Genomic DNA, 18,441 nt, shown 5'->3' on the forward strand with positions numbered 1-18,441 from the left:
TGGACTATATAGAGATAAACCTGTAGTCTAGACTATAGAGTAGTATATAGTCCAGGCTCCAAAGTTCACTATTGACCATACTATAGGGTTTATAGTACAGATTGTAGTCTAGAGTCTAGACTATAGTGAAGTATATAATCTAGGCTATAGATAAATATAAAATAGTCTAGAATCCATAGTCCAAATAGACAGTATCTTTCATTAACATTTTATCATCACTAGTTGAAATTTATTAAGAGTCAAGAGAATAATGTTCTATAAAACTATTTTGGTTTTTATTAAATAGACAACAACATTAAGCAAAATAGAAAACGGGAAAGACCTAAAAAGGTACACAGTGAGAAAATATGGCCATTAGATACAACAAAATGTATAAAGTTAAACTCAGCAGTAGTAAAACCTTACAAATCTAAAACAATTTCGTTCGACCATTTGTCCCAAAAGGAAAACTTTAACGTTGATTTGTTGAACAACAGAAATTTTCAAATCGAACCAAATAAAACAATAATTTTAGATGAAAGTAAGGGAAATATAAACTCGTTGTTGGAAAAAACCAATGAATTGAAATCAAAAATCGATGTTGTCACCGCTTGTTTTTCCAAGAAAAGACCTAAAAAAGAACTCAGCAAAATTTTAAATTGTTCAGATACAATTAAAGGGAATCTAACTTCAATTGAATCACTAAACAATGAATTCGGTTTGAAAACAAAACTTCAAACTTCCTGTACTTCTAATACTAAAACTAAACCCAGAAAAACTTCCAGCGGATCGTGTAACTGTTCATCTGATAAACCTAATATGTTGCTGGGAACAAATAAGAAATTGTGCAATAAATGTAGTTATGCTAAAATGGAATTAAGTAAAACATCCACATCAGACAAAAGTGTTGAAAACCTAAAACCAACAAAAAAGTCGGATATGATTGAGGCTATCACCAAAGATTTGCCTTCAAAATCTCTTAAGCGAAGTTGTGGAACTTTAATTTCAAACAAAAATATACAAATAGAGCATAAAAACATCAGAAGTGTTCAGCCGCATCAGAAGTCATTGCCATTAAAATCCTTTAAAAGAAGTGGTACGTTAGTTTCTAACAAAAGTATTCAATTACAAAATGAAAATTCGAACTTAGTAAGTAAACAAAAAGTTAAACTATTAAATGAAAATAATGCTACAAAAAATATTTCAAAAGATTTGCAAAGTAAAGCCAAAACTACAAAATGTAAATTGAACAATTCTCCAGATATCTTTAAGAAATTATCTAATGAATTTTCCAAGGATTTTCCGAAACAAACGGATTTAAAAAATCAAAATCTAAATACGACAAGTGAAACCAAATGTAACAAAAGTTCCAAAAGAACATCAAATGTCTTTGGCAATAAAAGTTCAGAAGATTCACGAAATAAAAAAGAAACTGCTAAAACAAAATTGGATGCCTCACAAGATATCTTTGAGAAATTTTCTAATGACACTCAAACGCTTAAAAGATCACAAAAACCATTGCTATCCGACAAAAGGAGGACAAACTTAATTGAAAATGCCTCTAATATAGAGACTCAAACAAATGTATTGCAAAATTTGAATCTGCATATAAAATCTGAACAGTTAACACTTTTAGAAACCTTCTCGAAAACATTTGAAGAAATCAATCCCTTGGAAGCTATACAAAAATCTCTAACTAAAAGCAATAAACAAACTGATTGCACTAAAAATCTTGTTACAATGGAAACCGCAATATGTAATCAACAAAATAATTCTTCACAAATTCAATCTGAAAAATGCAGCTCATGCTCCCTTAAATCGGACGAAAAGAATTCTAGCAAAAAAACACAAATTACCAACAAAAATAATAAAATTTTAGAGAAAAATTTTGAAAAAACACATAATGTAACGAACAATTTCAAATCAAAAGTAAGCGCTCAAAAATCATTTGATAAGAGAATCTCACAGTACACATACTTTACCAGAAGCAGCAACACCTTACTAAATGAAAACACTCAAAAACTTGAAACTAATGAATTGAAAATTCAAACACAAAGTATTAATTCCAATACACAATCAGTAACCGAAAATTCTACTTTAAACAAAAATTATTTAAAATCCTTTGATAAAACCCTCTTTGTGGATAAAATAAATACAACAACAAATCACAATGCTTACGAAAAACCATTACCTGCAAACATACCTCCCACACCAGCCGATTCAACACAAGAATTATGCAAAAAATCTCTTTTACCCCTCAGCTATCCATCACATTTTAAATATCAACTACCACCAGAAGCTGTTCTAACACGTTCTTCAAATGAACAATTTCATCCTCTAAATGTTATAACACCTGATGATACCCCAGCTTACGAATTACTAGAATCATCCTCAAGTTCTCCCTCTTTACCGGAATCACTTTGTAAACTATTTGAAAACAAAAACATAAAAGATATTTTAAATGTTGATAGAGTTTCGTATCGCCTCTATGACTATCATGTGCAGGCCTTAGCTTTGATGTTAAATCTGAATTTGGAATATTTACACAAGATTTTGGATAAAATAATGAACTTTAAACCCAATGTGTTGAAAAATATTGATAAAGCGGTAAAAATGCCTTTTGTACCCGATCACGATTTATTTACCGCCACACCAGAGGAATCGTGGGCCAGCGGTGAGGTAGTGTTTAACAGTCAAAACTCTAAGAAACGTAGAATTTCGGTGATTGGAGAAAGAATTGAATATTAGAATGGGGGTAAGTGAAAATTTAATTATTTTAATCAAATCTGATAAAATTGAAAAATTTGAAGTATATGTATAGTAGTCTAGCCTATAGACTATAGCCTAGACTATAGTCTAGTTTATAGTCTAGTTTATAGTCTAGTTTATAGTCTAGTTTATAGTCTAGTTTATAGTCTAGTTTATAGTCTTGTTTATAGTTTAGACTATAGTCTAGTCTATAGTCTAGTTTATAGTCTAGCCTAGTATACTCTAATCTAATCTATAGTAGTCTAGCCTATTGTCAAGTCTATAGTCTAGCCTATAGCCTATAGTCTAGTCTATGGTCTAGTCTATAGTGTAGTCTATAGTCTAGTCTATAGTCTAGCCTATAGTCTAGCCTATAGTCTAGTCTATAGTCTAGCCTATAGTCTAGCCTATAGTCTAGTCTATAGTCTAGTCTCTAGTCTAGCCTATAGTCTATAGTGTAGCAAATAGTCTAGTTATAGTCTAGCCTAAAGTCTAGTCTATAGTCTAGCCTAAAGTCTAGTCTATAGTCTAGTCTATAGTCTAGCCTACAGTCTAGTCTATAATCTTGCTTATAGTCTAGTCTATTGTCCAGCCTATAGTCTAGTCTAAGGTATAGCGTATAGTCTAGTCTAAGGTATAGCGTATAGTCTAGCCTATAGTCTAGTGTATAGTCTAGTCTAAGGTCTATCGCCTAGTCTACAGTCTAGTCCATAGCATTGTCTTTAGTATAGTCTATAAATTAGTATATACATACTTAGTCTAGTCTATAGACTAGTCTTGCTTAAAAGCCAATCTGTGATACACTCCTTAGAATACAAACAAAATACTTATTTTAGTTACAGCATCAAAGACCATTTTTAGACCAGACTAGAGACTAGTCTTTCCCATTGTTCAGTCTTATTATCTTGTCTATATTTTCAATAAATTGGTTTATTAAATCAGCTTTATATAGTTTAAGTAATCATGATATCAGAGAGAAATATCAATAATTTGTTTTAGTAATTATAATTAAAAAATGTTATGAAGAACTTAATAAAACGAACGCGTTTATTAACATTGAAATCTGGTAACATTGTTAGCAACTGTCATTTTATAGTCAACAGCTGTTATTGTTTACATAGTGTTAACGGTTTCTGTTAATAATCGAACATTCGCTAAACTAACATTGCAGCGGCAGCACGTGTTAAATTTGTTTACAATTTTGTTAAATTAAAAAAATAGAAAAAAAAAAAACATAAAAATTAAGATGTATTTAGACAGCAATAATGCTGAAGATGATTTCTTTGAAGAAATCACCTCAACAGATTTCAGTGATCAAAATAATACATACAGTGAAAGTGTTAAACGTCGTACTGTAGTGGGACCCTGGAAAAATGTGTAAGTAGAAACAAAATTTTAATTAAATACAAAGGTACTCTAAACCAATTTTTTCAGATCAGAATTTAATAAAGTATATAACTGGCTATTTGGTTCAGAATATTCTACAGAGTCACGTGAAAAAGCCTTAAGTCAAATACGCGTGTGGAATCTGAGACGCAGTACTTTATGTCCAGCTGCTGTATTAGCCACCAGTGTCATTATAGAGGTTCAGCTTAAAGATATTGCAGACAATAAATTTACTACCGAGGAGTTACAGACTTTATACGCTAATGCTTTTACCAGATTCTTCAATTTCATGTCCTCTATAATGCAGTCACACAATATGCGCACCATGTATCAAACGGCCAAAGAATTGGGTTTAGAATCATTTGTAGTAGATTTAAGACACATTTGTGCTCATGGACAAGTATTGCCTCCTCTACAGGTGCTGCGTAATACTGCGGAGTATTGTGTTTCCTGGCTGCATGACTACTATTGGTCGGCGCAAAGCAACACCATGTGTGACATTGATGCAGCCCACATAAGACGCAAAGATAAAACCCAATTTGATATTAATATCTCTGAATTATTTCAAATCTATGATGCCGCTTTAGAAGGCCATTTAAAAGGGGCCACAAATCTAAAAACTCTTAAACGCCATATACACGGCAAACGTTTTAATTCCCTTAAGGAATTTTACACTGAAAATAAATTGAATTCCCTACAAAATGTATTTGATGTTATTGTTCAACAACTTTGTGTTCTAGTCAAACGTGATTTGGCTATAAAGGATATGTCGGAAATTTATGTAGAAGCTTTTTTGAAAATGAGCTATTTCTTTAAATTACACGAAACACATACATCCGATGAAGACTTCATATCATTAATAAGTGTCACTCAGTCACTGTTTCGTATGCTGGCTGTTTATGGTTTTGTAGAGGAACTATTTTTGTCGCTAATTGAAGTCACTGAAAATTCTATAGCTGATTCAAGTATGCGAGCTGGAGCCAGTTATTGGGCTGTTCAAATGGCGAAAGGTTTTCAGGCTTTTCGTCAGTGTAAGAAAATGTATAAAGCAGAATTGGATGCGGTAAGTTAAATAACTCATAACAGGTCTACAGGTTAGACTATAGACTAGACTGGACAAAATATATTTAATTATAATATTCTACATTTCAGGACAGCACTATAAAAGAAGCACCTCTCAGCAACACCGATTTAACTCAAATTTCAGAAGGTACTAGAGAATTACTCATCTACAGTGGTGTCGACATGAAAAGAACCATAATATTTGGTGATCATTTTCGTCGTCCCTGGGTTTGGGTATTTGAACGTAACTTTATAGAAGATCGTTTAGAAGCTGTTAATGAATACACAGCACCCATATTAAAAAGGTATTAAAATATAAAATTTTACAAAATTATAAGAAAAATCTAAATTACTTATTTATTTTCCAACTTTAGCTTATTACCACTAATAGAACCGGAATTGAATAAAACGGAAATCAATACATTTACCACACTCATCGATTGTCTATTTGAGACAAATGCCGAAATGGAAGTTAAAGAGAAATCAACTAAAGATTCTAATAAAATTTTTACTGTATCAGATCTATTACAGAAAATAAATAAAAATAATGATATAGAAATGGAAGTGGATGAGGAAAATGAAATTGTAACTGGAGATAAGATTGATGATGCTGCAGAAGTTAAATATGGCATATGGACTTTAATGCCAGGTACATTTTTTATTATTATAAAAAAAAACTTATTTTTAATAATTATTTCTAATAGATGACGAAACTCATGATTGGAAATCCTGTCCTTTGGGTCGCTTACCTTGGGAGTAAAAATTTAAAACCTTAAATTACCTTAGTTTGTAAATAAAGACTGTTTCTATAAGTTTTTAAACAAAAAATAAAAATTTGTTAACATTTATCGACCATAAAATTATTTTTAATTCTTCCAATTTTTCTAAAGGAATAGTGAAGAAAGAAGCATCCATAGAGACTATTTTTTCTATACAAAAATATTCTTATTTTATAGAAAAGTTGCTTTCTAAAAACAATTTTTTTCTTCAACTGAATTAGGACTGAACTAGAACTGAACTAGAACTGAACTAGAACTGAACTAGAACTGAACTAGAACTGAACTAGAACTGAACTAGAACTGAACTAGAACTGAACTAGAACTGAACTAGAACTGAACTAGAACTGAACTGGAACTGAACTAGAACTGAACAAGAACTGAACTAGAACTGAACTAGAACTGAACTAGAACTGAACTAGAACTGAACTAGAACTGAACTAGAACTGAACTAGAACTGAACTAGAACTGAACTAGAACTGAACTAGAACTGAACTAGAACTGAACTAGAACTGAACTAGAACTGAACTAGAACTGAACTAGAACTGAACTAGAACTGAACTAGAACTGAACTAGAACTGAACTAGAACTGAACTAGAACTGAACTAGAACTGAACTAGAACTGAACTAGAACTGAACTAGAACTAGAACTGGACTAGAACTGAACTAGAACTGAACTAGAACTGAACTAGAACTGAACTAGAACTGAACTAGAACTGAACTAGAACTGAACTAGAACTGAACTAGAACTGAACTAGAACTGAACTAGACTGAACTGAACTGAACTAGAACTGAACTACAGAACTGAACTGACTGAACTAACTGAACTAGAACTGAACTAGAAACTGAACTAGAACTGAACTAGAACTGAACTGAACTGACTAGAACTGAACTAGAACTGAAACTGAACTGAACTAGAACTGAACTAGAACTGAACTAGAACTGAACTAGAACTGAACTAGGAACTGACTAGACTGAACTAGAACTAACCTAGAACCTGAAACTAGAACTGAACTAAACTGAACTAGAACTGAACTAGAACTGAACTATGAACTGAACTAGAACTGAACTAGAACTGAACTAGAACTGAACTTACTGAACTAGAACTGACTAGAACTGAACTAGAACTGAACTAGAACTGAACTAGGAACTGAACTAGAACTGAACTAGAACTGAACTAGAAACTGAACTAGAACTGAACTAGAACTGAACTAGAATGAACTAGAACTGAACTAGAACTGAACTAGAACTGAACAGAACTGACTAACTAGAACTGAACTAGAACTGAAACTAGAACTGAACTAGAACTGAACTAGAACTGAACTAGAACTGAACTAGAAACTGAACTAGAAACTGAAACTAGAAACTGAACTAGAACTGAACTAGAATGAACTAGAACTGAACTAGAACTGAACTAGAACTGAACTAACTGAACTAGAACTGAACTAGAACTGAACTATGAACTGAACTAGAACTGAACTAGAACTGAACTAGAACTGAACAGAACTGAACTAGAACTGAACTAGAACTGAACTAGAACTGAACTAGAACTGAACTAGAACTGAACTAGAACTGAACTAGAGAAACTGAACTTAGAACTGAACTAGAAACTGAACTAGAACTGAACTAGAACTGAATAGAACTAAACTAGGACTGAACTAGAACTGAACAAGGCCAATTTGTTTTTAAAGAAAATTAGTTATCGAAGAGATAATATAGAATATTGCTCGCGATGAAAAAATAATCAATGTCTGAATTAATAAATATTTTTGCATAAATATAATTCATTAGTTGTTATAGAAAAACAACTTTTTCAGTTCAACTTTTAGTTGTTTTTATTTACATATATTTATTTTATTAATTTATGCAATCTATGTTGCATGTTTTATTGTCACGCCCAATATCATTAAATTTGTCTGACAGTTGTTATTGCAATAAAATAGTTCATTTCAATTAAAGTTAGATTTGTAATTAGTAAAACTAGTATATGGACAAAAAAGGTATAACAATTTTGCTGATATTTTATAAAACATTTCTATAAACATATCACACATACTCTATAATCGGAACAATGAAACTGTCTCTGTACGATATTTTTTCCCAAGATTTGAATCATAAATTAAATTGTTCTAGGTCATATTATTATACTTAAATAGTTCTACTGAAACATTGAATAATATATAAATCTACAAAAAATCTTCAAGTATAAATTTCTAACTAATGTATTTTTTTATTTTTAAATAAACAATAATAAATACTTAAACATAATATTAAATAACCAGCCTCTTTATAATTGGTTTAAGTACCACAACATTTTTCTTTTAACACCTCATTCTTTTCCAATAATTGCATATCCTTTGGTTCATTATACTGTGAGTAATCATTCCATTTTTGTACCGACGAATCGGCAAATAAAACGTATAAAACACCACAGCCAATAAGCATAAAAGCACAAATAAGAAAAACATTCGTCCAGGCTTCAAAAGTTTGCTGAAATAGAGAGAATTTTAAAGTTAATTTCGACCATTATAATCAAAACAATTTTACTTACATTATCCAATGTTAAAACTCCCACTAGATAAGCCGATATAAATCCTGGCAAACTACCTATGGTGCCACAGATACCACAAATAATACCTGCATAGTTGGGTGCTATATCTATCATTGAGGACAGGGGACCTGAGGAACCAGCACCCTGAAACATGGTTGCTAAAGATATTAGCACCACAGCATATATAGGATTTCGGCCTAAATAGGCTAAAGCTAAAACTACTAGACCCATAACAATGGCACCTTAAAATAACATATATTAGTAAAGAGCTCCCAATGAAATGTATCATGTCAGTTAAAATATTTACATATAAATGTAGCAAATTTTCTTAATGTTGTTCTTTCCATTTTATTTGTTTTTAACAAATAATCTGCATATAAAGAAAATATATAAGCAAAAACCATACGTAATATATGAGGTATTCCAGATAATATGCCAGTCTGAAAAAAATCAATTAAAAAACAAATCTTTAATATTATTTACTTAATTAAATTTGAACCCTAAGAAAGGTCGTTATAAAATATTCCATAACTTGTATTGATTTTATAAGATTTAAATAATAAATTTTAATGAGACAAAATTTTAAAACGTACCTCTCGAAATTTTAAAAACGTACCTCTCGAAGAGACAATTTTTTCTATAGAAAAGTTGCTTTCAAAGAGACAATTTTTTTCTATAGAAAAGTAGTTCTCAAAGATACAATTTTTTCTATAGAAAAGTAGCTCTCATAGATACAAATTTTTCTATAAAAAAGTTGCCCTCAAAGAGACAAATTTTTTCTACAGAAAATTTGCTCTCAAAGAGACAAATTTTTCTATAGAATGGTTGCTCTCAAAGAGACAAATTATTCTATAGAAAAGTTGCTCTCAAAGAGAAAATTTTTTCTATAGAAAAGTTGCTCTCAAATAGAAAAGTTGCCTCCCTGAAGGCAACTTTTCTATAGAAAAGTAGCTCTGAAAGAGTCAACATTTTTTACAGAAAAGTTGCTCTCAAAGAGACAACTATTTTATAGAAAAGTTAATTTCAAAGATACAACTTTTTCTATAGAAAAGTATCTCTCAAAGAGTCAACATTTTCTATAGAAAATTTGCTCTAAAGACAACTTTTTCTATGGAAAAAGATAAAGCTTTTTCTATAGAAAAGTTCGTCTTAAAGTTGCTTTCAAAATGTTGCTCTGTTTCTATTGAAAAGCTTCTCTCCAAGGGATAATGGGTTCTATGAAAATTACAATCTTAAAAGATATTTTTTTACTTACCGCTCTTATGTCCCAATTATGTATAACCTTAAAATAAGTCGGCGACTGAGTCATCAAAGTAAATAGGCCCCAAACACCAGCCCACTGACCCATAACATTCATCCATACTGGTCTTGAAGTAAATATATCCTTCCAAGGTGTAGGAATTCTATGTGTTGTTGTCTGCTGAACACTAGAACCCAAAGCTTTTTCAATATAATTCAATTCAGCTTTTGTAATACGTGGATGTTGTTCAGGACTATCATAGACTAAGGTTAACCAACCAAACCACCATAAAGTGCCAACAATACCACAAATATAATAAACCCATTGCCAGGACATGTAATGCATAATGTAAGCAAATATTGGATAAGATAAAGCGACTCCAATGGAACTGCCAAAATAGGCAGTAACAAATTTACTACGCTCATTTGGTGGTATCCATTTGGCAATGAGTACATGCATGGCAGGCCAAGTTAAACCCTGGAAATATTGAATTTTTATTAAATAATATCCTTAAAACATTTCCGTATGAACTACTAACCGCTATGGCACCCTGTATGATTCTAAGTATTATGAGAATTTTAAAGTTGCTATATGCGGCCATTGGTATAAAGAAACACATCCAACAACAGATAACATTAGAGAGACCAAAGACCAATTTGGTGCCATATTTTTTAGCCAATATACCACCAGGCAATTGTGTTAACCAGTGTAACCAATAAAATGAACCCAATATCAAACCTTGCTGATATTCATTCCAGGGAAATTTTTCCGATGACTGTTTAAACTGAAAGTGAAATGAGTTTTAAATTTATTTAAAAAAAAGTCTTGAGATGTTAAAGTTAAATGACATTTGATTTTAACAAGACATTCGCAAGAGCAAGGACAGTGATCTTTACTAATTAAGATATTTTTATTTACTTAAACACTCGTTTTAATAATATAAAAAGTGAATGTACTTAAAGGTGACTGCTTTATACAATAAAGTTACAACACACATAATTGTTTTTTTTTATCATTAAACTGATTTTCGGATCTGCCTTAAATTATAATATATTTTATTATATTTTTATATGATTTATTTAAAATAAATGATAAAGCGTGCCTGTCTAATGATAAAAATTCATTGTTTAATTGTGATAAATATTTGCTTTTATAATTTGTGATACCAGCTGATGAAATGTTTAATAAATAATGTCTAATAAATATTTGTTGTTTGATATATAAAACGACTTATACTATTTATAATATAGATAATAAATTTCCAAAAAAAAGTTGATCAGATTGAGTCAACTTTTTCTATTGAAACAAAATTTCAGACTGAGTAACATTCTCTATAAAAAGTTGTTCAGACTGAGACCACTATTTATATAAGAAAAAGTTGTTCAAACAAGGACAACTTCCATCATTAAGTTGCTTTAAGCGAGTAGTTTTCTATGAAAGAGTTTTCTATCAAAAACAAGGGCAACTTCCATCATAAAGTTGCTTTAAGCGAGTAGTTTTCTATGAAAGAGTTTTCTATCAAAAAGTTGCTTACACTGAGATAACGTTTCCTATAAAAATGTTGCTTGGATTGAGACAACTTTTTGTCTTAAAAAGTTGCTTGTACTAAGACAACCATTTCTATTAAAAAGTTGTTCAGACTGAGATAATGTTTTCTATAAAAAAGTTTCTTAAACCGAGACAACCTTTTGTATTAACAAGTTAATCTTACTGAGACACCTCTTTTCTATCAGAAAGTTGCTTAAACTAAGACAACTTATTCGATACAAAAGTTGTCATAGTTTAAGAGAACTTTTTCTATTGAAAATATTTTTCAGACTGAGATAACATTATCTTTAAAAAGTTGTTCAGACTGAGACCACTCTTTCTCTATAAAAAAAAAAATTGCTCAGACTGGACAACTTTCACCATAAAGTTGCTTAAAGCGAGTGTTATTCTACGAAAGTTGCTCAGACTGAAGCAAATTTTTCTATTAAAAAGTTGCTTGGACTAAGGCAACTTTTTCTATTAAAAATTTGTTCAGACTGAGATAATGTTTTCTATAAAAAAGTTGCTCGAACTGACATAACATTTTCTATTAAAAAGTTGCTTGGACTAAGACCATTTTTAGTAAAAAGTTAATCTGACTGAGACACCTCTTTTCTATCAAAAAGTTGCTCAAACTAATAACAACTTATTCAATAACAAAGTTGTTTCCTAAAAAAGTTGCTCAGACTGCAACAATGTTTTTTATTAAAAAGTTGCTCATACTAACACAACTTTTTTATTAAAAAAATGATCAGACTGAGATAACATTTACTTTTAAAATGTGCCTCGGACTAAAACAACTCTTTCTGTCAAAAAGTTGCTCATACTGAAGCAACATTTTCTATTAAAAAGTTGTTCGGATTAAAAAAAAAAACATTTTCTGTCAAAAAAATGTTGCTAACATAACATTTTCTATAAAAACAAGTAAGAAAGTATAGGCAGGCGTGGCCGACCATATGATACCCTACACCAGTTATGAATATTAAATGTTATTTATTTTTCATAATAAAGCATTTATCTTCAATATTCCCTTGTTCCGATATATTTAAGCAATTTATGGATGAAAAATTAATTTTCTGAAAGAGGCTTTATATGGGGGCTAGGGGTGAATATGGACTAAGCCCGATAACATTTTGTGAATATATTTATATTTACATAATATTTTATTTTGCTGAATTTCATCGCGATATTTGCGTTTATAAGTTAATTTTGGACATTCAAGTAGTTCTCTAAAGGGGACTTTGTATGGGAGCTAGGGTCAAATGGGGCCCGATCTTTATGAAATTTGGCAGGGTCATCAGGACTTCTATAAAACTTAGTTGTGCCGCATTTTATCGATATACCTGTATATTTAACATAATTATGAGCTCAGAAGCCCTTTTCGGGGGGTTCTGTTCTATGGGGGCTAGGTGAAATAATGGACCGATTTTAACCATTTTCAATAGACTTCGTCCTTGGGCCAAAAGCGTGCATGCCAAATTTCATCCAATTATCTTGATAATTGCAACCTGTACCTTGCGCACAAGGTTTACATGGACAGCCAGATGGACGGACGGACGGACGGACGGACATAGCTTAATCGACTGAGAAAACGATTCTAAGCCGATTGGTATACTTTAAGGTGGGTATAGGACGAATATTTTTGTATGTTACAAACATCAGCACAAACCCAATATACCCTCCCCACTAAAGTTGTGTACAGTATAAAAATTTGCTCTGATCACATTTTAATCTTTATTTCTTTACCATAACCTACCTTTGTTTCAATTGCTGTTGAATTTAAGTCAATTGATCTCTTTGAAATTTCCGATAATGATAATTGTTTTTGGGGTTCTGATGTAGCAGCATTCTTTGTAATAACCATATCAACAATTGTCAAATTAAGATTAATACAAAACATATAATTTATGACAAAACCCCAAAACACTAAATGCCATAATATTGTACGAGTTTTTACTAAAAGTAAAATTTAAAATTTATATCACTAACACAACATTTTAAAGAAAATTTCCATTGATAGGAAATTTTTACCTTTCTTCATTTTTTTTTAAATTTTTTTCAACTGTGAATGACTTGCTATTTTTAAAAAATTATTATTTAGAACACGATTGTTTTTTTTTTTCAATTTATTGAGATCATGTATTAGAATTATTCACACGATGTATTTTTAATTTTCTTAATTTTTTTATTTATTTTTTTAACAAAAATTAGGTTCTGTTTACATCTTTACACTTTGAAGTTCAAAATTAATATGCGATTAAAATTTTTTGTTGTTTTTTTGTTTTAAATAAAAACACACATTAATTTTGCTTTTTAAATGATTAGAATTAACAAAGAAATTATAAATGATAAGATTTTTAATATATTTTAATCGTGGGACAATTTAATAATATTGTGCACTACATAAACAGTATTTAAGATAATGTATTATTTATTTTTGAATGATATATAATATAAATTCCAATCCGTGGGGTCGGCCGACATGCCATAATGTTTGTGAACATGATGTTAATAGAAAAGAGTTTTTTTTTAGAAAAACAAAGAGAACTTTTTCTATATAAAAGATTCTCTCAAAGAGTCAAATCTTTCTATATAAAAATGAGACAACTTTTTTATGGAAAGATACTCTCAAAGAGATACATTTTTCTCTATAGAAGATGCTCTTAAAGAGATAATTTTTTCCTATAGAAAAGTTGTACTCAAAGAGGTAAACTTTTCTATTAGAAAGTTGCTCTCAAAGATGTAACTTTTTCTATAGGAAAGTTGCTCTCACAGAAGTTGCTCTCAAAGGTGCAATTTTTTCTATAGAAAAGTTGCTCTCTAAGATACAACTTTTTCTGCGGAAAAGTTTCTATTAGAAAATTGCTCTCAAAGATGTAACTTTTTCTATAGGAAAGTTGCTCTCACAGAAGTTGCTCTCAAAGAGTCAACTTTTTCTATAGAAAAGTTGCTCTCTAAGATACAACTTTTTCTGTGGAAAAGAGCGTCAACTTTTTCTATAGAAAAGTTGGTCTCAATGAGATCAAATTTTGTATAGTTGCTTTCAAAGAGACCAAATTCTCCCAAGAAATGTTGCTCTTAAAGAGAAAAAACTTTTTATGGAAAAGTTGATCTTAAAATAGCGAAACGCAGTGAGCTCTCAAATGAGCTCTCTTGTATTCTTTCTTTCACGCGTACGTATACTCACTCACACATGTATAAAAGACAAGCAAAATCAGTCAGAGAACTAATTTTTTACTCTCTGCCTTTCGCTGTCTTAAAAGATCAAAGTTTTTATAAAAAAGTTGCTCTTAAAGAAACAAAATTTTGTATAGAACATTTGAGACCAATTTTTCTGTAGCAAAACTATATATATTTTTTTATATTTAGAATGATTTAGTACTAATGCAGTTTATAGATTACCAAATACTATAAAGTTTTTATCACCTGGCAGCAATTTGTTTGAAAGTTTAGTTGTCATTTTTATCATCACACATTCATAAATTTTATTATACTTATAACTCAAATAAGTTTTTCTTAAAAAATCTTACTAAACACATCACGTTTTTTTTAATAAATACTGCAATTTTAACGAAATATAAAAGTTAATTTTAAACAAAGCCTCTCTTTAAATCAAGTACTATATGAATTTTCTCGTAATTCCTCATTCTTTTCCATCAGTTGTATGTCCTTTACAGCATTATATTGAGAATAATTATTCCATTTCTGTAAAGACGAATCAGCAAAGAGAACATAAAGAACGCCACAGCCAATTAGCATAAAAGCACAAATGAGAAAAACATTGGTCCAGGCTTCAAAAGTTTGCTAAAATATTAAGTTTTTAAGTAAACATTTCTAAGCTACTTAATCTTAACAGTTACACTTACATTATCCAATGTTAAAACCCCTACTATATAGGCCGATATGAACCCCGGTAAACAAGCTATGGTACCACATAGACCAAAGATTATACCAGCATAATTGGGTGCTATATCGATCATAGAAGACATGGGTCCTGTAGAAGAAGTACCTTGTAACATGGTGGCCAATGATAATAATACTACAGCCCATATGGGATTACGTCCTAAATAAGCCAAAGCCAATATCACTAGACCCATTACAACTGTGCCTTTAAATAATTTTTCTTTTTCTTTAAAAAAAAAGATTTCACATTTTTATAATTTTGATTTTAACTTACATATGGCTGTGGCAAATTTTCTCAAATTAGTTTGTTCCATTTTATTAGTTCTTAACAAATAATCGGCATATAAAGAAAATATATAGGCGAAAAACATTCGTAAAATATGAGGTATTCCCGATAATATGCCAATCTGAAAAAATAAACAATTTCCTGAAATCCTTTCTTCATCTGTATGGATCAGAATCAAAAGTACTGATTCTGTCTCATACCATTTATCATTAGTAACCTTACCGCTCTTATATCCCAATTATGTATAACTTTAAAATAGGTCGGTGACTGAGTCATCAGTGTAAATAGGCCCCAAATATTAGCCCACTGACCAATTACATTCATCCATACAGGTCTTGAGGTTAATATTTCTTTCCAGGGTGTACGCACACTCTCACATTCTTGTTGAACACTAGAACCCAAAGCCTTTTCTATATATCTTAATTCTGATATCGAAATACGTGGATGTTGAGCTGGACTATCATAGACCAAAACCAACCATAATAGCCACCATAAAGTACCGAAAATACCACAAAACAAATATACCCATTTCCAGGACATATAATGCATCATATAGGCAAAGAGTGGATATGAAAATGCCACGCCTATAGAACTACCAAAATAGGCCGTAACAAATTTACTACGCTCATCGGGTGGTATCCATTTGGCAATGAGTACATGCATGGCCGGCCAAGTTAATCCCTGGATAAATAATAAATAAAAATATGTCATATAATATCATACATATTTATGTTTTAACGTTAAACTTTAACCTACTGCTATTGCTCCCTGTATGGTTCTTAGCACTATAAGAGCTGTAACACTGTAACTTGGCGGTCATTGGTATAAAGAAACACATCCAGCAACAGATAACATTGGAGAGACCAAACACAAATTTTAGTACCATATTTTTAGCCAATATACCACCAGGCATTGTGTTAACCAATGTAACCAATAAAATGAACCCAATATCAAGCCCTGTTGATATTGATCCCACTCAAATTTGTGGAATTCATTATCATTGAACTAAAAGAGAAAATTAATTCTGTTTCTTTTAGAGCATCATCTTTATAGAAAAACGTTCAGTCTAGTTTAGATCTAGGTAAGTTCTAGTTCATTTCTAGTTCAGTTCTATTCAGTTCTATTTCAGTTCTAGTTCAGTTCTAGTTCAGTTCTAGTTCAGTTCTAGTTCAGGTTCTATTTCAGTTCTAGTTCAGTTCTAGTTCAGTTCTAGTTCAGTTCTATTCAGTTCTAGTTCAGTTCTAGTCAGTTCTAGTTCAGTTCTAGTTCAGTTCTGTTCAGTTCTATTTCCGTTCTAGTTCAGTTCTAGTTCAGTTCTAGTCAGTTCAGTTCAGTTCTAGTAGTCCAGTTCTAGTTCAGTTCTAGTTCAGTTCTAGTTCAGTTCTAGTTTCAGTTCTAGTTCAGTTCTAGTTCAGTTCTAGTTCAGTTCTAGTTCAGTTCTAGTTCAGTTCTAGTTCAGTTCTAGTTCAGTTCTAGTTCAGTTCTAGTCGTTCTAGTTCAGTTTCTAGTTCAGTTCTAGTTCCAGTTCTAGTTCAGTTCTAGTTCAGTTGTTCTAGTTCAGTTCTAGTTCAGTTCTAGTTCAGTTCTAGTTCAGTTCTAGTTCAGTTCTAGTTCAGTTCTAGTTCAGTTCTAGTTCAGTTCTAGTTCAGTTCTAGTTCAGTTCTAGTTCAGTTCTAGTTCAGTTCTAGTTCAGTTCTAGTTCAGTTCTAGTTCAGTTCTAGTTCAGTTCTAGTTCAGTTCTAGTTCAGTTCTAGTTCAGTTCTAGTCAGTTCTAGTTCAGTTCTAGTTCAGTTCTAGTTCAGTTCTAGTTCAGTTCTAGTTCAGTTCTAGTTCAGTTCTAGTTCAGTTCTAGTTCAGTTCTAGTTCAGTTCTAGTTCAGTTCTAGTTCAGTTCTAGTTCAGTTCTAGTTCAGTTCTAGTTCAGTTCTAGTTAGTTCAGTTCTAGTTCAGTTCTAGTTCAGTTCTAGTTCAGTTCTAGTTCAGTTCTAGTTCAGTTCTAGTTCAGTTCTAGTTCAGTTCTAGTTCAGTTCTAGTTCAGTTCTAGTTCAGTTCTAGTTCTAGTTCAGTTCTAGTTCAGTTCTAGTTCAGTTCTAGTTCAGTTCTAGTTCAGTTCTAGTTCAGTTCTAGTTCAGTTCTAGTTCAGTTCTAGTTCAGTTCTAGTTCAGTTCTAGTTCAGTTCTAGTTCAGTTCTAGTTCAGTTCTAGTTCAGTTCTAGTTCAGTTCTAGTTCAGTTCTAGTTCAGTTCTAGTTCAGTTCTAGTTCAGTTCTAGTTCAGTTCTAGTTCAGTTCTAGTTCAGTTCTAGTTCAGTTCTAGTTCAGTTCTAGTTCAGTTCTAGTTCAGTTCTAGTTCAGTTCTAGTTCAGTTCTAGTTCAGTTCTAGTTCAGTTCTAGTTCAGTTCTAGTTCAGTTCTAGTTCAGTTCTAGTTCATTTCTAGTTCAGTTCTAGTTCGTTCTAGTTCAGTCTAGTTCAGTTCTAGTTCAGTTCTAGTTCAGTTTCTAGTTCAGTTCTAGTTCAGTTCTAGTTCAGTTCTAGTTCAGTTCTAGTTCAGTTCTAGTTCAGTTCTAGTTCAGTTCTAGTCAGTTCTAGTTCCAGTTCTAGTTCAGTTCTAGTTCAGTTCTAGTTCAGTTCTAGTTCAGTTCTAGTTCAGTTCTAGTTCAGTTCTAGTTCAGTTCTAGTTCAGTTCTAGTTCAGTTCTAGTTCAGTTCTAGTTCAGTTCTAGTTCAGTTCTAGTTCAGTTCTAGTTCAGTTCTAGTTCAGTTCTAGTTCAGTTCTAGTTCAGTTCTAGTTCAGTTCTAGTTCAGTTCTAGTTCAGTTCTAGTTCAGTTCAGTTCTAGTTCAGTTCTAGTTCAGTTCTAGTTCAGTTTCTAGTTCAGTTCTAGTTCAGTTCTAGTTCAGGTTCTAGTTCAGTTCTAGTTCAGTTCTAGTTCAGTTCTAGTTCAGTTCTAGTTCAGTTCTAGTTCAGTCTAGTTCTAGTTCAGTTCTA

The 18,441-nt window shown here is 31.4% G+C and overlaps 4 protein-coding genes across 5 annotated transcripts in view; 2 read left to right on the forward strand and 2 right to left on the reverse strand.

The window, feature by feature from the left end:
* Positions 1-18,441, forward strand: part of LOC119612118 (uncharacterized protein DDB_G0286591-like) — a 54,412-nt gene that overhangs the window by 1,164 nt on the left and 34,807 nt on the right. The window contains exon 3 of the mRNA XM_037967852.1: positions 287-2,734. Coding sequence (XP_037823780.1) covers positions 287-2,727 — 2,441 coding nt within the window. The 3' untranslated portion in view covers positions 2,728-2,734. The remainder of the gene's footprint in view (positions 1-286; positions 2,735-18,441) is intronic.
* On the forward strand, positions 3,876-6,035 carry LOC119612119. The gene is made up of 5 exons (XM_037967853.1): positions 3,876-4,104; positions 4,162-5,176; positions 5,266-5,480; positions 5,550-5,824; positions 5,880-6,035. The coding sequence occupies exons 1-5, from the start codon at positions 3,974-3,976 to the stop codon at positions 5,933-5,935; spliced, it is 1,692 nt and encodes a 563-aa protein (XP_037823781.1). The 5' UTR covers positions 3,876-3,973; the 3' UTR covers positions 5,936-6,035.
* LOC119612120 (sialin-like) lies at positions 8,150-13,528 on the reverse strand. Of its 2 annotated transcripts, none has more exons than XM_037967854.1 (7): positions 13,301-13,528; positions 13,026-13,225; positions 10,281-10,526; positions 9,758-10,219; positions 8,810-8,942; positions 8,503-8,744; positions 8,150-8,441 (listed from the first exon to the last, which is right to left on the reverse strand). In XM_037967854.1, exons 1-7 carry the CDS (start codon positions 13,308-13,310, stop codon positions 8,250-8,252), a joined length of 1,485 nt encoding a protein of 494 aa, XP_037823782.1. In that variant the 5' UTR covers positions 13,311-13,528; the 3' UTR covers positions 8,150-8,249. The 2 variants fall into 2 exon arrangements, with proteins under 2 accessions (XP_037823782.1, XP_037823783.1); XM_037967855.1 differs by having other exon boundaries at positions 10,281-10,517; positions 13,301-13,484.
* Positions 14,808-16,463, reverse strand: LOC119612117 (vesicular glutamate transporter 2-like; the record flags this gene model as incomplete). The annotated part of the gene is given in 7 exon segments (XM_037967851.1): positions 14,808-15,073; positions 15,136-15,377; positions 15,447-15,579; positions 15,681-16,139; positions 16,215-16,262; positions 16,264-16,370; positions 16,373-16,463. Coding segments are annotated over 7 exon segments (1,272 nt in total), but the record flags the coding sequence as incomplete, so codon positions are not given.

Source organism: Lucilia sericata, unplaced genomic scaffold (genome assembly GCF_015586225.1).
Source record: "Lucilia sericata isolate MDLA Ls3-8-SP2 unplaced genomic scaffold, ASM1558622v1 Contig001607F_arrow, whole genome shotgun sequence".
NCBI lineage: Eukaryota > Metazoa > Arthropoda > Insecta > Diptera > Calliphoridae > Lucilia > Lucilia sericata.